The 25,009-nt window shown below is 35.9% G+C and overlaps 1 protein-coding gene across 47 annotated transcripts in view; it reads left to right on the top strand.

The window, feature by feature from the left end:
- The window catches only part of KCNMA1 (potassium calcium-activated channel subfamily M alpha 1), a 491,027-nt gene that overhangs the window by 393,775 nt on the left and 72,243 nt on the right, over positions 1-25,009 (top strand). For 33 of the 47 annotated variants that reach the window (XM_061450633.1, XM_061450693.1, XM_061450702.1 and 30 more), the window contains one exon: positions 24,719-24,812. In XM_061450633.1, coding sequence (XP_061306617.1) covers positions 24,719-24,812 — 94 coding nt within the window. Of the gene's footprint in view, positions 1-20,121; positions 20,395-24,718; positions 24,813-25,009 lie in introns of all 47 variants that reach the window. The other 14 variants (XM_061450666.1, XM_061450643.1, XM_061450649.1 and 11 more) reach the window with 1 other exon arrangement.

Genomic DNA, 25,009 nt, shown 5'->3' on the forward strand with positions numbered 1-25,009 from the left:
TTAAATAGCTTTTGAGTTTATAGGCAGTTAGTTCTCTGGAGAAAAAAAAAAAAAAGGATCGTTATAAATGTAAGAAAATAATTTTTTTTTTTGTGTATCTAGAATTTTTAGTATTTAGGTGCTTTTGGTAGATTGATACATGAACAGCAGTCAAATGATCCAAACATTTTTTGCACCAGAGTCTTGAGTGAATTACAGTGATGAGAGGCACTTAGCCACTGAAAATCCTGGGGTGGTTTATACAATGAAATTATGTTACTAATAAGTGTGATGTTTCTGCTTAGGTCTGTGCCAAGTCTTGGGGAGTGCTATTCAAATGATTAATCGATACAGACAGAATCTTAACCTGAACCATTTAATTTCTGTGTTTCTGTATCACCATATGGCTGTGCTTCTCACGAACATCAAAAGTTCACATTTCAGAAGGAAACCTTTTCTAAACTTGTTGCTGTGCCCACTGCCATGGGAATCTAAACTTCCAAGGACATACTTGATACTAGGTCCAGGGATATATAATTCAGGTTGTGAAAAAACATGCCTTGGCATGCACTGATATTTCGAAGAACCTTTATGTGAAGATCTTGATGATGGTGAAGTAATCAAAGCATGTACCTACCTGTGTGCCAGGCCCAGTTTAGAACCATATGTTCCGTCTGGTCTTCTAGTGCCATCACATGGTTTATGCTGAGCAAGCAAGTTAGCTGCTGAGTCTTTCTCAAAGGATGTAAATCTTTTCCTGCAGGATTAAATGAACATTTTGGGTAGCTTGAATAAGAATGGCTGTTGAACTAAAGTTCACTGTGCTGAAGCTATATCTGGTGATGTGGTTTAACAAGTTAGGTCAAGGCAATGTAGATTCTGCCTGTATGTGTTTATAACTTAAAACTACAAATTCTATAATGAGAGTTGAAATGACATGACACTTACTGATATAGCCAGAAAGAAGAATGCATAACACAACACACAGATGCTCATCAGTTGTATAATTATGCTTGGGCTTTTCTAGATAAGTTGACTTTTAAGTCCTGATTGACTGAAAAGACAGGCTACATTCTCTTTCTTCTAGAATGCAAGAGCCATATCCTCAATTTCCTACAGAACAAAACTAACCTACTAGTTCTCTAGTTCTGCTGAAGTAGCCGAGACAACAAGAAATACTAGCTTTTATGTATCCTAAGATACAGGAAGGGCCTGCATGTGCCCTGTCAAGGCACAGCTTTCAGTGCTAGAATTTTTTTTACTCATTAGCAACAGAGGTTTCCCTTTTACAGGATTCTGTGGTGGCTAGAGACTATGAGATTATCAAACTAGCTATAAATATGATCCCATTTACATTATATTTATAATACTGTGAAGAAGGAAAGGTGGGGTACTAAGTCTCTTCCGCTACACAGTTTTTATGAGCTGTGAGAATTCTGTTGTGGCCACAAGTGGGATAAAGGCTCATTTGCTCTGAAATTCTTTCTTTTACATATGCTGCATAAGCACCTTTCTCTTTAATATAACTCACTGATCCGTCTGTGGTCATATTGTCTTGTCTTTGTCCTGCGCAAAAAGCCAGGAGCACACCTTTAATGTTTTGAGGAAGAAGAAGTTGAAGGAGTAAATTATGTGATCAGGTCTTCTTGGAAAGGAAAGACAGATGTTACCTCTTAGGGATAGCATCATAAGGTCATAAACAAGTGATTATAATCAGATTGTTATGTTTTTTGCAGTTTACGTCTATGGAATGACTATAGAAGTATACCTCTGTATACTGGAAAACAGTACAGCATTATGCTGTGTAAGCTGGTTTGTTTGTTGGTTTGCTGTTTTTTTTTTAATTTGTTTTGTTTGGTTGGGGTTTTTTTGGGGGTGGGGTGGTTTTGATTTTGTTTTGGTTGGGTTTTTTAAATGAGATTAATGAAAACGGGACATTAGAATGAGGCATAGTACCAAATAAGTTCCTTTTAATCGAAAGCCACAGAGAATATAAAAAGCCTGTGAAACACTCTGTGGGTGATGATTTATGTAAAGCTAGTCCCAAATATTGTTCATTTTTTTCAGGTGACAGGTTTTTAATTCATTTACATCAGTTCCCATTTATTCGGGGTTGTGTTCCTGAGAATTGATATGGCTGTGATGTTTATTCTAAATAACTCTACAAGACTGCATGTGTTCCCTTTCAAACTACTGAAAATAGTGTAAAAATGGACACCTGTGTATATTTTAATGTTCAGTTCTGCAGGAAAAATACTATTTAAGATAACTCAGTTAAGATACAAGTAAATACAGCTGGAAATGCATCTTAATGTAGTTTGTGGTGGTGTGGGTAATGAAGAAAACCAACTTGTCTTCCTTAGCCATCTTCTCAGAATACCCTAGTGTTAAGAAAGCTGCTGCTACCAAACCTGACCAGTGGGGTTTTGAAGCATATAAAATCAGGCAATGGAACAATTGGAAAGTAAAATCCCAATGTGGGAGGTGACTGTGCTGTTCTATAGAGATTCCATAGCATGTGGCAAATCAGAAGCCAGATACCATGAGATCTGCTTTTCTGAGAATGAAAATATCCTAATTAACTCTTCCACTTTCAAGCTTAGTTTCTATTTGCAATTCTGCCTTACCTACTTTCTTCACCTCGTCTTCTCCTTGTGGCAATTGTACAAAGATGTATGCAGGTGTTTCCACTAAATAGGATGAATTGATTCAATATATGTGATCACATTCTTAACTAGCGGTCAAGAACTGCTTGGTGGAACAGTGGTTTCACTGAACCAGCCCTTTTATTTGTCTGCCTTTCTTGCACTCTTGATGTGCAGACCTTCAGGTGATCCTCTTGTTGGTGCAGCTGTATTTTTTTTCCACATTGCTAGCATAGAGATAGAAGCAGTGATCAAATTGTGTTGGTATATTCCCTCGTAAGAGTCCAAGTATTTATTCCATCATTTTTTTCATGCGTATAAGTGCACTGGGACATTTTTTTTGCTTTTCAGACATTGAACAAATATTAATTAGAGGGGCACTGGGAACGTAATGTGAAACAATAGGTATTTTACAATAGGTGACTTCTAGTATGCAGTTTGACTCTTAACTCTCAAAAAATGAATCCCTTTTATTGTTCTATATCTTAATAAAACCTGAGTGCTGCTAAATTATTTAACTTTCTTTTGGGTATAATATAAACATATAGATGTATATAGGTGTAGAAAAGCAAGAATAAAAAAAAAAACAAAACAGCCCCCCCAAACCAAGCTTCTCCTTTTCAGATGGTAGAAAGGTAAAAGTGAGATAATCTGACTCATTACTCATGACCAGAAAATATAAATAATGAAGCACACGTCTTTTCAGGTGAGTTTTGTGATATAGAATATTCCACTAGACTGCTGAGAGGGAGCTCTGCTCAATTTGTGATGTCTGTAACAAGATGAACACTCACATCACCATGGGATGGAGGTACTGCTAAGTTTAGCAGCAAATCTTTTAAAGAATTGGAAAGGTGGAAGAGGGAGAGATCAAGAAGTCTGCATTTAATTCCTTTAGGCTTTTATGTTGAGTAGAGATTCTTACCAGGGTCACAGGGAAGAGACTGGTGAGTGGCTTGCTTTGATGTGGACAAGCTAGAAAAGATGCTGTCTGCATCCTGTGGAGTGAATTTAGCAGAGGGTCTTATGCAAGGTGACATGGAAATTATGTTTGCATTTTTAGTTCCTGAGTGTGGCTGGTTGTCATGAAACTCGCTATGACAGTTTCTTACCACCAGGCAGCAGATTCTTCCTGTTACCTCCTTGGTGTGGGATAGATGCTAGCCGGTTAGGTCTCCTTCTCTACTGTTTTCAAGCTATTTCAAGCGACAGATGCCAGAGCTGGCTCAGTTTCAGGTTGAGCATTTCTGTCATAGCCCTGCCTTGAGCCCAAATTCTGACCTTTACTGTATGAAATAAAGTATTTATGAACAAGCAGTGGCTTGATCCAGAGCAGGCTTAGAGCAAATGTCAAATGTCAAGTCAGTCTTCTGCCTCCTTATACCACCTGCATTAGGAACCTGGATTAGATCCTAGACTACAGCACTGACTGCCTTAGGCTTTATGGGTCTGGAGAGACATAACTTATTAACAAAGAGTTATTAAATTTTTATCATTTTTATAACACAATGTAAATGCCTTCTATGAATCTACATTGTATTCATTATCATTTAAAATGTTAATTAAGTCAAATTTGCATTTAACTCAGTTCTAAATGTGCCTTTGGGAGGAAGCTTTTAAAAACAGCTGCACGATTGAGAAGCATATTGATGCTGGGAAGTTGTTAGTACCACTTTTCAGGATAGGTCCCCCAGTTCGATTGCCATTTGAGTCTTAGCTAGTTTGCGATGATGTTACTGGGCAATGTCTCAACCTAATATTGAACCAGTAGCAGCAAAAAGCTATCACCTCATGCTAATCACAGATACACTTTGATGTGTAATTCATGTTTCTTTCAAATTTATTCCGAATTGAAACGAACAGTTGATTCATGAAGCCTGTACTTCTCATACTCATACTATGTATTTTTTTTTTTCTGTTGGTATACTTATTGGTTGGATCCTTTCATAACTCAGGGAAAAATGTGTTCACTGACTTGGAATGTTGTCTTTCAAATTCATGGAAAAATAAGTCCTCTGGCCTACATCCTCTACATTTTATGTGAACGGAAGTTATTGTAATGTATAGAAGGAGGTGCTTAGTGAAATATCAACAGACCGCAATATAGTATGAACATATAAAGTGGAATACAATATATTATAAAAAACTACAATAAAAGCCCTTCAAACCAAGTTAAAATGTGCTTGGCTTTTAGTGACATGGTTTAGTGGCAGACTTGGCATTTCTGGGGGAACGGTTGGACTTGATGATCTTAAAGGTCTTTTCCAACCCAGTTGATTCTATGATTCTGTGTGTGGGAGAGTTATTGATTTTGGTGTCTTTCAATGTTAGAACAGGAGAAAGAAGGAAAAAAATCAATCACATTGTTTCCAACATCTGATTATTCCATTGAGACCTGTAGCATATTTAATATATTCATACCTTTAATCAGGCAAATAGTCACCTTAGCTAGTGTCACCAGTAATGTGCATATTACATGATTCATGTACTTCTGGAACTGGAGCCAGAAGCAACCAGCTTAGCTGACCTAACCTAGGAGAGTCTGTTGTATTAGAACCAGACGTCTTCAGCTTTTGTCAAGTTCATTGTAGGTCCAGCAGAGTGGTCCAGCCCTCAGCTTCGTAGCCAGAAGCAACCTGCAAGGCATATTTCTGGGTCATCATATTTTCTACTGAGTACCTAAAACCTTTGCATTACCATTTGTATATGCCAGGATACATAACCTTATGATTTTTTTTATGTGCTACATGAAAAGAGGAAACTGTTGTCACGTAACTCCATATATGGTACTTGAAGTGGCACAAAACAAGCACCTATTCTGTCTACTTCCTTTGATTGATGTTAAAGTAGACAGGAGGGACTCAGATGAGGGAAAGTTTTAGTTTATTTTTAAGAAGTCATGCACATATTTATTTTAGTATGTAAGTTCTCAAATATGTTGATAATATGCTTTAAAATAGGTTAAAGTTCAGCTTTACTTTTACTGTTTGAGACTATTCTCCACCTTCTGTTAGCATTCCTTTTTATAATACAATGATATATTTCCTTGTGATATTTTACATATTACTGTATGCTATAATGCTGTGATTCACTTATTATCAATAATTTTAGGAAACCTATCATCTGCTATCTCACGCACACATACTTCATTGATACTGATCAGATCTTGTTAGCATAGTACAATTATTCTGAAAAGGAAGGGTGGAAAAGGTGTTATTGCTGTCTAAGATTTGGCCAGCACCATCTGGTTAAAAATTCATCTGGATGTTTTATTTTGAGTAGAAATTCTGTGTAGGCAAACATGAAACAAAAATGGCACAAGGCAAAGATCCCAATCTTGGCTGTGCCACTGATTTACTGCATGACTATAGTTCTTTTTCCACCCAGAGACTCAATTATATACTCAATTATACTACATTTTGTGCTAAGAAATGCTTTGAGTTCCTTACATTTTGAAGTACCGAATATAATCCTGGGTGTCCTTTTGACATATTGATTCCCTGCAGAGGCAAATTTTCATGTTTTCTGATCTTTGCTGAGTGAGGTCATAGATACGTGGCAAGGAGGAAAGTGAAATGGGGTATATGATCGAAAGGAGGAATGGAGAAATTACCAAAACTGCTTTGCTGCTGTCTAATTCAGGGAAGTTTTGAAAGAGGATACTATCTAGGAGGGTATGAATAGCTTCTGTTCATCTGCACCAGCAGGGAAGAATCCCTTTTTAGATTTATGGAAAAAAATATTTTTTAGATCATCTGCAGTTTTTAGCTGGTTATGAACTTTAATTGGAATGTAGACCTGATTTCCTGCTGAAGGAAATCCAAAAAATCATTATAGCATCTTTGATCTTTGTCATGAAATTTCCTTTGTTCGTTCTTGCATAAAAGATTTTGCTTGCACTAAGCATGTTGCTTTCTCCATTCCCATGTCCCTGACATTATCTTCACTCTCTGACTCAGTGGTGTTATGTGTTGTCTGACACGGCATGTCTGACAATATGGAGAGAGATTTTACATTACCATAGCTGTGCTATGGAGGAAGAATGGCAACAAGAAATAGAGGTTCTGTTCTTGAGCAGACTCCTTCCAGAATGGACTACCGTGTGTGCCATCACGCAATGTAGATGGTTTATTCTACAACTAGCCCCTCTTCTATAGTACTTACGTGATCCTATATGGCACATACTGATTGGACTTTCATTAAAAACAGAAGTTGTGACATATGGACAGTAGTTTAGAAGTCAAACATTTGCCTAGCTGAAAAGTTTCATCAGCTAATAGAACTAAGATTTTTCAAGCAAAGAATAAAACCAAGTTTTGAGCCTAATGTAGTGATAATGCTTATTTCTGCAACATGAGGTAAAATCCACACTTGCAATCTGATACCATGTTTAATTAACAGGCATTTGTCCAGTGATTTTTATTTGTGCTTTATCTCTATTAGAATTATTCCTGATCTACCAAAACATGCAAGAACTGTCAAGTTCTCTGTGATCAGTCAAATCACAAGATGGGTGGCAGTGATGTGATACAGTATTTATTTAGAATTGCAGGGTGTGAAAATGATTATCATTCACATGATGAGGCAGCAGAAGGGTGAAAAGAAGTGAGATGCACTGCTGAGCAGAACAGGATGTACTTTTCTGGCCTCCGCTACATAGTGTCTTTTGCAACATATGGGAAACATTTCCCAAATTTTCAGATGACATGCTAATATTTCTCACTAATACTGGAATTGGACTCCTAGCCATCTTGCATCGTGTCTTGCTTTTGGCATGAAATACTGGGTTTTTTACTTGGTTCTGAACAAAGCCAATAAGCTTTCCGATGTCAGAGAAAGCAAGAAAATAGCAAAATACATTTTAGTAACTCTTGGAAGCTAAGATCTGCTTTTGGTATTCCACAGAAAAATATTTATCTTATTGTGTGAGGTTGCACATTTTCAGAGTGCCATTCAAATTAAATTTTGAATGACGTTATTATGTGTAAATTGAGACGTGGAAATGTAGTTTTTGATTCATCTTATGTACAAACAATCTGCTGAAAATTAAGTCCATTTTCATTTGGTAAAATACTAAGTATTTCCATAGTTCTTAAAAGCTGAACGTTTTGCACCTCACACAGCTTAGAATTGTCTAAGGAAAACTGAATATAGATATATAAAAAGCATTTCAATGTGTATATTTTGATTTTTTTCTAGTCAAGAGTCTCACAGCCCTGGGTAACAAGGTACATTTATTGATTTCTTCATTCAGACATAGCAGAAAAGACAAGAGAGCAGTAGACTTGGGACAGATGTCTGTCTCAGCACAGATAATTGTAATGCAAGAATCTTCAGAGGCTGGAATCAGTAATCCTAGCTGTTTGACAAGATCCTTCCGTATAAGGAGTCCAACTTACAGGCATCGTACACTTTTGAGAGTTATATGACTCAGCAAAAGCCTTTTGTTATGTTTGGAAGAAAGAGAAGTAAATGAACACACAATTGCAGTGACAGAGAAGACTCAAGCCAAGATCTGTGATGGTGTAATTTAGATTTCTCTGATATTACATCAGTCTGAAATTCTGGAAGAGCAGGAACTGGCCTTCTTTTAACCCATTGGCACCAGAGGCTTTTGAGTATTGATTTATTTACTATGAATTTTGCACCATATCTGTGCACTTCAGTATGCCATTATTGTATAATTCTGCTCTTCTTAGAACTCCCTACACCTAACTTTGTCTCTTTTCAAACATGGGAGTATTTTAATTTTTGTTTCAGATCTCCCCTCTGCTCACCAACACGTTATTTTTTTATTATAGCATGGTCTATGGAACTTTTTTTCCCCTTCCTTTATTTGCTAGTAATTCCTGAAAAGACTATCTCCTACATGAATGAAAATGCATACTGGTTTTGAAATCAGGATTTCTAGGGTTATCATGTCTACTGTCTGACCAAGCTTTTTTAATGGTCTTTTTTGATTGGCTGATTGAATCTTTCAGTGCTGCAGCTCATTCATACACAGTTTTACTGGTATTTCTCATGCTAAATAGATAGCTAAGCTCATTTTACATCTAAAATTGTAGCTTGAGGGAATGTAAGAACTGTATCTCTAGGCTCATATATTCAGCCTCAATACTCAAGCCCCATATATTCCTCAGGAAATATTCTGAAGTTGTCCCTTGGGTCCCACAGATTTCCTCAGCAGTATCTTTGAGTTCTGGCCATGAGGGATATAAAATACACCAAAATATGCATTTGTTTTTAATCTGCCTTTAGCATATGAGTCTTTTGTCTGCCCTCTTCTTTCTCCTCAAGCAGGACAAAATAAAATCCTCAGAGGTAAAGCTCCAAGCAGTTCACTTTTGGAAGATGACTTTCTTGACAGCTGTCAGTGTCCCCTGAGCACTAGATTTCTGGATGCTTTCAATATCTGACTCTCAAAACATCTGGCAGCAACACTATTTCTAAATATACTGACATCCTGTGGCATTTGTGGTTGATATAGTTACTTAAAGGATAGTAACTGACCTGTAGATGTTATGAAATCTTATATATCAATTTTCTCTTTGCTGGAGAGAGTTCCTTCTCTTCCAGGTGATTGTGGACTTTACTGTGAAATTGATGTGATCATTGTAACAGAAATGCTGACAGTTCAGGGTTGGTTTTTTTTTCAGAATTATTTTTTTTAATCAGTCTTCTTCCTCCTTATCATGCAACCTGCTTTGAAAATGAGCATCATCTGTATTTAATTTTATACTCACAAACTATATGTAATTTCCTTGGTATAACACTGAGCACACCAAGCATTCTGCAGGACATTGCTAAGCAACCTGAGAGGCTAATTCAGCACTTTGAAGATCCTCTCTCAAAAATGCTCCATTACCTTGTTTCCTCTCCTCTTGTTTCAGTGCCTTGTGTACTAAGAGTGAAGGTGCTGCTGTCATTCTACTTTTGCTTCCTCTGGTAACGTCCGTATTCTCGTCGGGGTTTGGTTAATGAAACAGAAGCACAATACATTTACCTTTGATGATGTTTTCTTTCAAAAGCTGTACCTCATCATGAGTTGTGATCTCTTTATGAGATCTGCCTGGTCCTTGTCATGAATTAAGCAAGCTTGACATCTCTGTGTAGCTTTAGTAACAAAGTGAAAAACAAAAGGACAAAAGATACTTAATTATTTACCTTTTTTTAAAGCTGGCTGTCCATTTAGTTTGGTAGATCAAGTAGTATTTGCTCTCTTTCTCAGTTGTTAGTCTGCATACTCTTATACTGTTGTAGTCTTACATAAAATGAATGTGAGATGGCATGTGTTTGCATCTTACAATAATTATGAATAGTTCAACCTAATTTTTGCATGCATTTCAGTGTTATTAGTGCAGTATTTTTGAGTATTGGAGAAATAATCAGAGGGAATTTATAACAGTCATTTTTTAATTTTGTATGGAGGTTTTGATCCTTTTAGGTTTTATTTGACAAATATGATCTTTACTAAAGACATCCATCCTTTTAAGTATTCCTTCTGGTAGAGATCAAAACACTGTTGTAAGTAACATTGTTATTAGTTATCACCACTTTATTTTCCACCTTTATTATATTGCCATACCTTGCTTCCCATAGAAATCAATTTCAGCCGAAGAGCTGTATGCTTTGGCAGCAATATGAGTATTAATACTTTTGCGGGTTCTTTTTCAGATAGAGGTAGACATCACATTTCCATTTCTTTATTATTATTATTATTATTGTTTTGGTTTACTTCCTGTTTTGCCATTGTTTACTTAGAAGTTATGTGCTATAATTCCCTAAATTTTCATAGCAATGAATTAGGTTCTATCTCCATTTGTTGCTATCGCTATTTTTGCTATTATTTTATAGGTTTAATCTTAGTTATTTATGTCTCAGTTGTTTTTATATTAACATATGTTATCAGGTGATATTTTTTTGGATACATTTGTTCAGAGAAGAACAGGGCTTTACAAGAATGAAGTACATTGTAGAACTCACTAAAGTCAGGAGCACTTAGAAAAATAAAAATACTGATTTCGTAGTGTTGTGAAGTATATTTAAGTGATAAAACCAATATATATAACAATTGGGTTTTTAATACAACAGGTTCGATCTATTTGATTAATTTGGATGTCTAGCCTCTAACTTACTGTACTTTGCCTAAGAGAATTAGTTTGTCAGCAATTGACATTCCCCACTTTTATGAAAGCCATACTTTAGGTAACAGAATATTGTTAAACTGCAACCAATGTACTAAAAGTCTGTCTTCTAGCAAGAACATATTTACGTTTAAGAGCAGCAGGGAAATAGTGTTCTGTATATACTTCTGTATAGATTTGAAGACAAACACAGCACTGGGGCTTGAAACTCCGTGTAACCAGCAGGTGGTGGTGCTGGCTTGGAAATAAGTGACTGAAAAGCCTCCTAGAACTTTTTGTATGGATACTGCAAGGAAACAATTTTATTTAAAAAAATATTTATAATATTTCAGGTGACTCATTTTAATTGCATAAAAGTGTTTCCAAATAGGTGTATACAGTGTAAACACTTGTATATAGACCAGTGTGTATGCAAACATGCACAGCATTTCATTTTACATATGAAAATGGTATTATGACCTCACAGGTAACAGTCATGTGAAGACCTCCATTCCAGAGAAATATTACAGCTGAACCTGAAAGAATATTGGGGATCACTGAACCTGATCCTATTCACATTTAATAAGTGGAAGTTTTTCCACTGATGTGGATGAAGGCTGGATAAGACTGACAATAAGAAAGCCAGAGTTAAATGTCAAGATTTCAGTTCTTGTTCAGAGACACAGACACTTCTACACCCTTTTTTATAAGGGTAAACAGGAGCCAAAAGGGGAAAGAAATTCGATGGTAGTGAAGTTTTAAAGTAAACAAACAAACAAACACACCCCCCCCCCCCCATCCAATTTATTGGTGGCATATTAACCACCTAGTAAAAAACCCCACACTGAGTGATGTCTTCTAAATTGCATGTTTCAGAAATATGACAACTCCGTGCAAAGCAGAGGAAGAATTAAAAAATTAAAGTCTTAGAAGTTAAGAATAGAGTCCCCTAGATTTATAGGAAGTTTATGAAAATCTTGTGTTTACTCAGCAAGGCTGTACTGACACGGAAATGGGTACGGGGACGTAGTATGTCCTTTTTTGGGAAAAAAAATACTTCTATCACAAATTTATTTTCAAACTTGTCATAAGCAAGGTAGAGTAAAGGTTATTTCAGTTTAAAGTTTCAGGATATGCAGGTTGGAATTACACTGGAAATGTGTACTTCGAAGATGTTGAGATAAATTGGCACTTTGAACCAGAAAGCAAAGTAATAATTGTAATTAGATTTCTGCAGGATGAAAACTACACTTCCCAATGTTCACAAGAAGGAAACAGCTGCAGCAAGACCTAACTGAAATTTGTGGAGTCCTGTTCCAAAGAAGTCGGCATATATCTATGCCTTTCCCTATGCACTGAAATACTCTTTATCTGAGGAACAGAGTCTGTGCAGTAAATACAAGGCTTCTAATCACCAAGGGCTCCTCTGCTTACTTTTTCCCTTAGTAACTTCTAGGCATTATATATTTTCCCCACTGAATTTAATGGAGATAAGTGAATGTTAACAGCAAAGTGTTCATGGTGAGTGGCCTTTCAAATTATTGTAATTTATGTTTTTAATAATAACTTATTTTTAAGCCACATAGAGAACTTCACTGGTTTTAGTGTGACTGATCAGATTGTGAGTGTATTCAGTCAGGGGAAACTTCCTGTATTTTGTAAGAACAGGACAGATTTCCCCTACTGTTTGGTAGAACAACATAACTACAGTCTACCATCACTAGCACTGCAACCTCTTCATTTGTGTGCCTTTCAGTTGGTGTCAAAATCCTCTCTGAGGCAATAGGATAAAGGACAATACCTTTTGGATTGCTGTGTATTGAGGCAAGGATGGTCTAGGACAATGCACTGAATTTAGAGCAATGAGTATGGAAATACTACAATTTGCTGTGTGTTGCTCTTGCTCTTAAAGAATCCCCCAAAGATGTGCCTTTTGGCTTTACATGTCATGCCTTTGGGAACTGTCAAAGGACAACACATAAGGAAATCAGTGTTCTTAAACTGGCACCTATTTTTTTTAAGGAAAGAAAAAAACATAGAAATAAAAAGGATGTTTCCATTAAAGAGCTACATTTTCATGTCTAATTAAAAACCAATGAACCAAACAAAACCAAAAAAACACTATAACAATTTACTCTTATCATATATGCATGTAGTATGTTCTAATGGAATGTGTTCCAAATGTACTTACTTTACAAACAGTAATAGCAGCCACACGATCTTATACCTGGTAGATCTGAGAAAATTAGTGATTAACATCCACATTTTCAGCTAATTTGGTTGCTTGAGTCTTAGTAAGAGCTGTAAGTGAGGAACTCTGTTAGAAGAGAATTGACTGCAAGTGAGCAAGCCAAGGCTGTATAACAGATCAGTGGTAAAACTAAATCCCAGTCAAGAGATTCCCAGCTCTCTGTAGCCATGGGATCATCAGGTATTCTATTAAAAAGCATGTGCTTTAAGCAATCCTTTTGTATTTTGCTTCTGCTAGATGCAGCAGCTGGAGCTCTAAAATGAGTTCACAGCTGCATGTGACACAGTAGGATACACAGGACCTGAACAGCTCTTTTCTGACATGCAGGGGTAGTGTTTTGCTGTTCCTCCTCCTCAGTGTTCAGACAGCAGAACAGCTTGTCATAATAAAGTAACAGAATTTAAAATTTAACTCAGAGAATATTTACATTCACCATACCCAATGAGAGACTTTGACTTTCCTTATTCTCTAAAGTGCACTCTCAAAAGACAGTCAATTCCATTCACTTTGATGTTTGTCTGGAGAACAGACCCCCATGAACACAAACCGTGTTCTGTTTTCAATTCTACAATTTAGACACATCTCCCTTTCTTCACTCTTTCCCAAAATAAACTTTGCTTTACCCAAATAGTATTTTGTATGGGTAAAACATGTGGCGAAGTCAATTGGACAGTTAAGTGGACAGAGGGGAAAAAAGTCCACTGATGGTTTTTCTTAACTTTTCATTTGACAGTTTTCTGATAACAATATAATGACTTGAATAAACAATTACAGACTGAATCATAAACTTGAAAAGGTAATAAAGAATGGAGACTAAGAATCAAGAAAAATGTATGAGGGAATACTAAAATCTGAATCAGAAAATAGGTTCAAGGTTCATTGGACCTATGACTTAGTCTATAAATTTGAATTTGATTTGGAATTGAATAAAGTAGCTTTTTTATTTACTGTGCTCATTTGTCAGAGGAAAGGGAAGGTGGTTGTTACATACCAATCATGTCACATTGTATATATACTTCTGTATAAGAACAAGAAACGAGGCCCATAAAATCTGAAGCCTTTCTTCTCTAAATTGCCCAAGTGAATGTAAAGTGCTGTAGACGTGGGAAAGACTCCATTTTATCAGCTCTGCACACTGAAGCATGAGATATGAACAGTTCCTCATCTGAAGTCCACTGAAGTCAATGTGTTTTCTCTGACTTCAGTGGAATTTGAATCAACTACATCTTGCTAAAGTCAGTATAATAGAAAAGTAATGCCAACTACTATCTCTGTAAAGAATTTGTAATAATTATGCTCTTGAATTAAACTGAAGGAGCAATGGGAAAAAAAAAAAAATCCAAGTTCTACTGTAATTTTAGGCTGTTTCTCTACCCCTAAAAATAAATGGACTTTTTTTTTCACCAAAGAGTCAAATTAACAATTTACTGGGTTTCCAAACGTCTTTCTAGTCTGTTTTTCATTCTATATACACGTTACCCTAAAAGCTCAGGAACTTAAAGTTTATCATGGTTTCACACATTATCAGAGCAGCTCTATTAACTGTCCTTTTACAGCATTCAGGGAAAAGCAAGGGCGAGGAATATATCTGTATCCCTTATGCACGAAGAGAATTCAGACTGAAAGACCATGTATTATCAATGAAAAATTAAGCGTAGTATAGAATGCCAATAGAAAGAAAGAAAATAGGGCAATTCATTTGTCATTCAGTTTCACATGCCTTTAGCCACAATGTGCAAGCCTGAGACAAAAAGAGAAAAAAAAGAAAAAAAAAGATGTTTCTTGGGTGGCACTGTTTCAAAGACCATGTCTCGTGTAAGCACCATTCATTGTTTGCAAAATATTCTGAGATGGTGTTTTCTTGACTTTCTCAGATTTTGCCATTTTCTTATCTGCTTCAGATGGCACACATGGCAACTAAAAGCCAGTGAGCCTCACCTGCTTTTCTAATGGTGCTAGTAGTAGAAATACGCTTCATCTCTGATGCAGAAACAGGTATCTGTTACTCTTTGTATAAAGAAAAAACAATGAAATGCATTTCTCTCAGTTTGTAATGCACATAGAAACAAAACCAGCAATCTTGTTTCATTTGAATTGCCAGACACCAAGCAAACACTGCTCTGCAGTTTCTAAGATTAACATTCTTGTGTCTCATCAAGCACCATTGTATTCTAGTTTCTAGTCAACGATTTCATTACATCTGATACCACCAAAAAATCAAGTAAATTTGTAAAATAAATAGTTCATTAGCATAAAGTGATTTTTAAAGGGGAGGAATAATATTATTGTCCTAACAAATAACAAATGTTCCAATTAAACTATATTTCAAGATTATGCTAATTTTCAACCCAAACTGATTGGCCACATTTTCTTTCCTGAAACTATCTTTGATAAGAAATGCATTACAAACTCATCAGTTTAGCTTCCTGTTAACAAAGAGACAGCAGCCGTCTGGATTATTCTAGATCCGCAGTGAAACTGCCACACTATGTATGCTCAAAGTAAAGCTGTGCAAGTTTGACAAGGGGCAGATGAATCCAGGAGTTATTGTGCAGGGGTTTAAGTCTATGCGGCAGCTGACGGTTGAAATAATCATCTATATATTGCTCTGAGCTAGCTGGGGAAAGGTTGAAGCTGTATATTTTCAACATATCTAGCCTAATGGTTAATCTGTTGTCTTGTACAGGGAGTGCTGGGTGGAATCACAGCAATAGCTGACAGTTTGGAGGAATTGCTGTGGGTATTTTCAGTTGCCTGATTCACGAAGTGGTAGGTAGCAAAGCCTAAACAGGCTTGTCGTTGAAAGAGGGAAGTCATGCTCACTGTCACTCCCATCAGAAGAACTCTGGTAGCCAAAAGCTCAATCAGCATATTGATTATTTGCATTTAGTAATACAAAGCTGCAGCTTGTCTTCACTGACCATGTGAAAGCTGAACTTCATTGAAGACATGCCAGACTGCAGAACCGTGATTGCTCCTTTGGAGGTCAGCTGGGAAGATGCTGAGGAGAAAGAGAACAGTTAAGCTGGGGGGAGAAATAAAATATTTTTACACACCAGGATAGCTTAACTGTTAAAAACACTCTCTATACTCCTAGTGCTGGATCTGGCATATCTGTACAGCAACATGGCATTACTCACTGCAGAGATTAAGGGAGTGCAGTATGAATTAGACTGAAACAAAAATGAAGTATCTGCAACTGACAGCTCTGGCTGATGGCTGACTATGAAGGAAAACACTGTGCTAGTGTCTGGCGAAAAATGGTGCTGAAAGCCTAGCAGCTGATAGAGATGGGGGTGGAAGGGAGCAGTGGGTATCAGTGGTGGTTGTTTAGAATGTCTGGTTTTGGTCAGGATATTTTTTTCTCCTTTAAAACACATTTTCATCTTCCCTTCCAGGCAAATCATGCTGAAGCCAGTTTCAGCCATTTTGTTGAAAGCACTGTACTGGTATTCTGCCTTGTTACATTTAAATTAAAGCTCAGCCCAGTTTTAAGTTATGGCAAGTGTATGCTCACAAAGAATAAATAGAGATTGCCATAGGCATTAGATTAACTACATTGGTTGTTTTAAAAATGTTCAGGGACTTGCAGATTGTATTTAAAATTATCTTCATTATAATAAATAAAATGTAGAGAAATAGAAATAGGCACGATTCCATAATACAGACTGTAGGCAAGTGTATATTCATTGAGCTTGAAAGGGAGGTCTTGAGGGTGGGGAAATGAAATAAGAATGCATGCAGCTTCAAAATATGTTTGCATAAATTGCATTAATATCTCACATTTTATAGATATGATTTTTTTATCTGTCTAATGTTGACAGATTTCCTGGGCAAGTTCTGTACAGCATTTACCAAAAGTAGGTAGTGTCCACCCCAGTGGCACCCACCACAGTGCCATTAGGAAATACTACAGAAAACATGAATTCCTTATTCTTACTCTACTCTTATCCACTTCCTCATTGTTTGCCATGCTCAAAGAGCTATTCAAATTTGCTCTCAAAATGACCAGTAACTGTTTCTGTTCTCAGATAACAATGGTAAAGCCTTATGGATACATGACAAGTGTCCTGAATAGTTCTAATGAACTTTGGCAGAATAAGTAATGCAGGCAGCATGCTTGTCCTGTGACCATTTGCATTAAAAATAAAGGTTTATGTCATATTAGATAAAGAGAAACTGATCTGTGACTAGATGCTGGTGCTAAACTCATCACATACTTGGAAGAGAATGCTTGTGGATTTGGAGGTTGTGGTTTAACATTGCACAGTGGTACAAAAAATTAGCCCAATCCAGACAGTTTTGTTGCCAAACCAAGTGAGGCAGTGACAGCATGTAAGGATGTATTTAGTTCCATATAATTAACAGCAATCTTTGTTTCCCAGATATGTTTTCTGTGGAAGTCAGCCCACATAGTGAGGCAAGCACCCTATCAGATTTTTAATTATTAATAAAAAGAAACTGCTGAACAACAGGGTGCTATAAAAACCATTTTAGGTTCTGCATATTATAATATGTATCTGTAGAAGTGATGGTGTATTTCTCACTGAGTTGCATAATACTGCTTAATCTGAAAGCATAGTAACCTCTTGTGTTCAAAATTGCACATCTGTGCTGGTATGTGTAGTTCCATGTGTATTGTAACGTGCTTGTGTTTGTGGCACAGTGTGCATGTACAAATTGACAGACTATTTAGAACAGCCAGTTTTACTCTTCCCAGATAAAAAATATGTAATTTTATGAAAGGAATGGAGAAAGAGATAATTATGTCTATCAAAGATAGGTTATTCAGATATTATACTGTACTCTTTTCTTTTCAAGATTGAGTAAAAAGACATAAGCCATAAACTGTTGGAGTCAGAAAGAAACTTGTCCTATGAACAGGGTACTCCATACTCCTGTACTATGGGGCTTCTTCCATTTTCTTCTGAAGCAGTTGAGCTCTTTTCTGAGGCAGGAGGTTATTTCACCCTCTATGGGGTGAAACGGGTCATTAGAACTTTTAAAATCTGGAATAATTTGACAAAAATGGCAATTCTGTTATCCACAGTGTTTAATGTGTTGCTTTTCAGTGGTAGTACCTGAGTACACTGTTGGAAATAAAAGCAAGTAGGATGTATTTTAAGCAGCTCTGTCTGCCTTCATGCTGAACACGATCATGTGATGCTATTAAATATGATGCCAAGCTCAAGCTGTAAGACAAGGTATTTTAGTTCTGGCTCATGCTGTGACACTGCAAGCACAAATTCTTGGGAAAGCTTGCTTATATCTGCATGAAATATGCCATAAGACATACATTATTATGGAAGTTTAGTGCTTAATAGTCAGGTCTGGTATCTGAAACCATCACTTCTTGTACTCCAGAAAAGACTGTGAAAAGATTATGATGTTTCTTAAACAACTTAATTGGAGGGTGGATAAGCATTATTAATAGGTTTTGGTCTTCTTCCATTGTATGTGAAGGTACTTTGATGTAGGCGTGTAGATTTATAAAGATTATTTCAAATATTATTATATTAAAGATTATTCAAATGTTATTAAAGATAGAACTGAATTGATGTACTTCAAACTGTTCAAATACATGCTTGACCAGTGACTTATGTAGGGAGGTAAGTTTCTGCAGTGATATCTTACCATCTGAAAATTGTTTCACTAGAGGAATATCAAAGATAGAAGTTCAAGATTTGACAAAACCCCAGTAACCCCAAGGTAAGATTGATAATTTTCAAGTATTGTATCCAATATAATACACAGCATTTTGGTGGAAATTTTGCTAATCAGATATATGCTGTTCTCCAGTGATTTAAAATTTATGTGAAATGTCATGAGTAGGTATTATTATCATTCTACTTTAAACATTACTACTGTTAGCAAAGAACAGAAAAACACTGTGGGTTAGACACTAGTTCTGTTCTCACTGATTTTTGTATTCACTCAGAGCAGTAGCAAGCCATCAATTCAGAGATCGTTGAATGGGAATGGATACTTTGTCACCAAAAAATTGAACCTTGTCGAAAAGGACATCCAAATTACTCTTTTATGAGTGAGAGAGATTTTGTGCCTGAACATAAATAGAAAGCATGTGGATGCTATGTATGTGTCTTTCCCATTACCAGACAGTATTTCTAGCTGATGGTAAATGAGATAAAGATGCCCAAAACCGTGCCAACCTCCTCAAATAATTTGGAGCTACTGTCTATTCGAAGTTCTCCATGAAAACTTGAAGGCAATTGAAACACATGGAAGTAATACTGCAAGGTTATCAGTCCACAAACTACTCCCTACCTAACCTCCTCACCTCATTATATATAACAGAATATAAGGTCTTAGTGAATCAGTAATATACTTTCTTCTCTATAATATACTTATTCAGAATGAAACGAGCATTAGAAGATCATCACTACATATTTTTACCAGAAAAGCATTTTGTAATTGTCTTTTATGGAGTTTGTAATTTGTTAGTGGTATAAAAACGTGGGATTTCTTTGTTTAATTAGCTTTGTTCTATTAGTAATGGAAGACTAAGAATCACAGTTTTAAGATAAATCCATATTTAGAAATTAAATTTATTAGCTTTCTTTTCAGAGGTGCTATGTATGACTCCTGAAATTCACAATATTCAGCACTTCTGAATACCCAGCAACTTTTATGTAGGCTTCTAAGCGTCAGTTTAATTCCATAAGTATGCTTGCACAATTTTGAAGTCTTGGCCTTACTTTTTTCCACAACTCTTTATTTATTTTAGTAGCAGCAGAGTGCTCTACCTCCCCTGTCATTTTCAATGGATTCAAAGGAATAAACATCTTCCACAGCTAGTATATCTCAAAGCCTTCATCAACACGTGGGAAATAAGTGTTTCCTCAGACACAGTTACCCTAGGATGGGATTATTGCTTAAAGATGATAAGATTGTGGAATAATCCTTTTATAAGTATTCTTCTATAAAAAGGCATTTTTAGAAAAACACTTGAGTTAGCTGAATAAGCCTTTATTTCAAGAGCAGAAACTGATACTTTAAGGTTTAAAGTTTGTATTTCCACATAATATCAAAACTGATTCATGTTTGTAGTTTGAAATAACTTTTAATACAAAGACATTAATTTAAACTTTTTCTTATTGTTTAGAAGTAAAGAATGCAGCTAGATCAAGTTACCCAAAATGTTCATATCAATTCAAGAATGCAACTGCTAATGCATTGGTTGGTGCCAAGTCCACTGAAGGAGTCATGGAACCTGTTCCACTTGTTAATAACCGTAAAGGGAGCCTCATCCTACCCAACAACTTATTGAGTTCTGTTGAACAAGGAAAATCTACATACTGTAGATTGCAAAGGGCACTCAGCTTGCCTGTAAAATACCGCTACCACTCCCAAAAGCCTGGGTTGAACCAAGATCTCCGTAGGTAGCCCTGTAGCTGGATGCATAAAGCAATACATATTGGTTTGTGCATGGTCTTGCAGTCTGTTTTCAATGTGACTATGACATTACTAATGCTCTATTAAGTGCTTCCAGATGTGGATTTCTCCAGGTGTGGTGATTAATAAGTTAATCAATTCAGCTAGTCAACTAATGTTTCTGGGTGGTTTGTGCTTTACCTTTCATAAGGTTTATTTGCTCTGAAGCATTTACATGCTAGAGAGAATGAGTTTACCAGGTATTCCAGTCCATGAGATGTTCAGTAACATAGATGTTATTTCAAATCCTATCTCTTTCGGGTATGTAAAAGTGTCTGTAAACTGTTCTGCTAGTGACCTGGGAGAGGCAGTGAAGGAGACAGATTTATTTAGAAAATAGTAACAAAATGACAAAGAAAAAAGCTATGAACTTGTCGACTGTTTCTGAAAGACATTCCCTTTATTTTGCTTTAAAAACGGAATGAAGATAAAAGTCAAGTAGTATGTTGTTACAGATGTTCAGTTCCACATTAAGGCTGTAAAAATTACCAGCACATCTTAAATCAATTCATAGAGCATTGTCTGGATGTTATGACTTTGAAATTATGAATCCTCTTTACACAAGAATAAGTAAACATGTTGAAAAATCAGTGTAACTTTTAAATTAAACTCCAGTATAAACTGAAGCATCTGAAACCTCATTAGGCTTGCCTGACATTTTTCTAGCAGTGAGTCTTCCTGAACTGTAAACCTGTTAGATTCTTTGCCTATTAGACAAGTGAGCACTGCATTATTACAACAGTACGTAATGTGTTATTATACTTAGGGATGCACAAACAAGCTCTTGAATTTTATTAGAACTCAGAAGCTGGAGTTCTGATTCTATAAAATTCTGTGTCCAGCTCTTGAACTTATTTGAAATTTTGATGAAAGCTGGTGAAAAAAAAAAGTCTGCATACTGTAACTGTATTTTAATGGTAATCATGCCTAAAGATGTCAAAATACTAAAAACAAGGACTTATTAACAAAAACACTAGGTCAAGCATACAACATCAGAGTTGAGTTGTCATATATCATTTTTGAAATATGTTTGTCTTTCATATGAACAAGCAAATTTAGGACTCCATTTTTAATGAATGCAGACACAGGAACCATGAAAATAAAATGACCTTTTATGGCTTTACTAAAAATTTTGTTAGATCTGTTTCCTTAAATATGCAGGAAATTGCTAAGAGTATCTGAAGGATAATAATTAAATATGTTTTATATCTCACTTAATACTAAGAAGTGACTTGTGAGTTATCATTGCAACACTTTTGGGAACCAAGCCATAAGTAATGGTGTCCATTATATACCATTCACATATTTCAGCTGCATGGATTTCCTTCCCCCATTATTATGGAGCTGCATTTCTAATATGCAGCTGCCCTGTAAAGTCTATGCACAGTTTTCACATCCAAACAAAATATTGTTTGGATGTGATATGATTAAGATAGATCACCTTTCATTGCTGCAGTGAGAATAAATGGCTTCGTTGCTTAATCAAGGCATTGCTTTAGCAACAATTGAGATCTCTCAGAAGGCTTTTCTAACAGATACTAACTAATGAGACACATTAACCTTGGACTTTCCAGGCAGTTGGTGACAATAGCATAGTTTGGATATGAGAAGCATGTATCAAAAGAGGGAGCTTATTTGTTGTAGATGCAGTAACAAAAATAAATGCAGACTGCTAGAAATCTAATTGTAGAAATGGTTATTCTGTTTGTTGATACTAGTAAGACTTTGGTATTTAATTGGACAGAAGGGACAGGACAATTGGCCACACTGGAGAACACGAATGTTCGACCATGTAGTACAAAAGATACTTATTGTACAAACTTGCAGTATCTGTAAGAATCAGACAGGAGTTTTATTAGCTAGCTGAAAACTTGGAAAATTATTCTTTTTTAACAGTGTTTTCTGTTGTTCATGGAAATATTTCTGTCTGTAATACCATCTACAGTTGACTTGTGTTAAGATTTTACACACAATCCTGATGGCTATATATTTTCCTTAAACTGTTAAAATGGTGTAAAAATAGACTTTGCTTATGGTGCAGTACTAAATCTGTCAACAAACATTCTGTAATCCCATGGAAGTAGATTAAATTAAGTGAAATTTAGAACTTTTTACTACCAAGAGAGCAAAATGTATCAGTTGTAGCTGGCTTCTGGAAGGAACATTTTGCATGTTTCTTGTTTCTTTGGTCTTTTAAGTGGTGGATTCATCAGATTGGAGCTGAATATTTATATCCTATAAAGAACAAGAGAGAACAGTGTATATCTTGAAAGCAACATATTGTCTGTGTGGAGTAGCACAAAAATAACTTTTTGATAGACAAGTTTAAAACAAGACTAGGCCATTTCCAAATGAGTGATTTGCAGAGGGTATTCTGGTACTTTGTTATAATCATAATAGAAATATAAATATAGTAGAAATGGAAATAGAAAAATAGTACTAAGAAAATAATTCTGTGCATATTCACTTCATATTACAAATAGCTAACTGCTGAAGTGATTTAGCTTAATCCAAACAGTTACAGAAAGAAAATTTCAATTTGTATATTTTTGAGAATTTTCTATGGACTTATTTATCTCTCTGACAAACAAAAAATGGTTCTTGACTAATCAGCAGTAAGCATTTCCACTATAGAACCCTGACTTTGGAAAAAACAAAAGTCAGATATGAAGAAAATGGCTTTGTCTTTGGGGATGGTGTCCAAAGAAGAAAAGAAAGTTGAGTTAGTGAAAAAAAAAAATTATTATTAGAGACTCATTGCACCATTCTTGGGGGCATTTTGGGGGAGGTAGGTGGCATTTTTTTTTTTTGTTTAGTTTTTCTTCTGTGATATTTTCTGTTATTTTGATTCCCTTGATGTGTTAGATGATGTCAGATCAGTTAAAAAGTCAGCACATCTGCTTTTTCAGAGCCCAGTCCTTTGGTCTTGACAAAGTAAAATGAAGTGCCATAGCCAACTTAGGCAAACACATGATGGCTAGAATTCAGCCTGTAATAAAATAGTGTCAAAAGAGGGTTATAGCAGAAGGATAGTGTTAATTTCTTCCCATATAGGCCCAGGGTAGATGACATATATCAGGTTTTGTTGTTCTTCCAGCATAGCTTGTTGCAGGTAGAATTTTTTTTTTTTTTTCCAGCCTCTGCTTGTGCACTGCTAATGTGTCTTAAGCTCTTGTAATATAGCTGCTGTGCTACTACTACTAATAATAATCTCTTTCCTTTTAGCTTTAAAGTAACAGCTTCCTAGGCATCAGTTATATTATATACTAGTACATTTTTCAGTTAACAATAGAATGAAAAAAAGGTGTATTTTTCTTTCTTTTTATTTGAATAATTTAATGTTAGTATGAATTTGAGAAAGCAGGCATAAGATAATTCTGTTTGATAGCACATGCAAACCTCATGTGCAGATTATCAAGTGCAGTAAGAATCTTGAAGCAGGAAAAATGATGGTTAATTGTTACTGATGAGTAATTCAAAACTGCACTTCTTTAAGCAGTGTGTATTGTGACATAGGTTATCCAAGAGTAGTTTATGATTGGCAAAACTGTATCTGATTTTACATCTGGATCTGTCATTGAAAATGCACCTCATCTTCATTAAAAGATTGCATAACACATGCATCCTCTGTTATACAGGTATTGTGTCCCCACTTCCATTCAACCTCATTCTGTTCACTCCTGTTAAAACTCCCTTTTGTGAGAAGGGTAGAATGATGAGGTCTGACTTGTGCTGGAGATTTCTGCACAATGGCAGGCTGCATTCACATTCTCAACTAACTGAATCATTGAACATCAAGGCATTGAATATTTTACATCTCTTCGTGAAGACTCTATTGTTTGGCATGTGAGCAGCAAGAACCAACTGGTGTCTAGTTCATTAGCAAAAGCAGGCTGGCAGCTTTGTCTTTCTCTTTTAGTACTTTGTCTTTCTGGGACTATAGCAGAGCACTAATTCTACTTTTCTGTAGTGCAGATTAACTGAAAATAACTCTTAAGAATAACTCAAATGTTGTCCCCCCTCCTTTGTTTTTGAAGTATGAAACCAATTTGAAAGCCTGTGTTCAAAATCGTGATATTTTCCCTGCTTCTCCTTCAAACCAATCTCTTTCACTAACATGTATTTGATTTTTATTACTGTTGGGCCTATGTTAGCAATGAAGTATCAGTGCGTGAATGGAGATAGAGTGTGTGTTCTTTGCTACTTCACTTGTATTTCACATTGCACTTCGAGCAGTACTTAATCTCATGAGTTCCTTATATTTCCAGTTGAAGATGAGCAGCCGTCAACACTATCACCCAAAAAAAAGCAGCGAAATGGAGGCATGCGAAATTCACCCAACTCCTCACCCAAACTGATGAGGTAAGACTGTAAGAAACTTGTATCTTCATCTCCTTTCTTTCTTCCTTGCTCTTCTCCTCCCCCCACATCAAAAATAAGGGGAGGGGGATGGAAAAAAAAGATTGTTAGATCGCGTCTGAAAGGCTGAAGTATTTATTCTGTCAGCTTGTCAGCAGTTAATGATAGAGCTGAAAAAAAATTCTGTCATAAAAAACAGT

The sequence above is a fragment of the Pezoporus flaviventris genome, unplaced genomic scaffold (genome assembly GCF_033815535.1).
Source record: "Pezoporus flaviventris isolate CSIRO_AGI_PZ_B2104156 unplaced genomic scaffold, CSIRO_AGI_Pfla_v1 ptg000001l, whole genome shotgun sequence".
Lineage (NCBI taxonomy): Eukaryota > Metazoa > Chordata > Aves > Psittaciformes > Psittacidae > Pezoporus > Pezoporus flaviventris.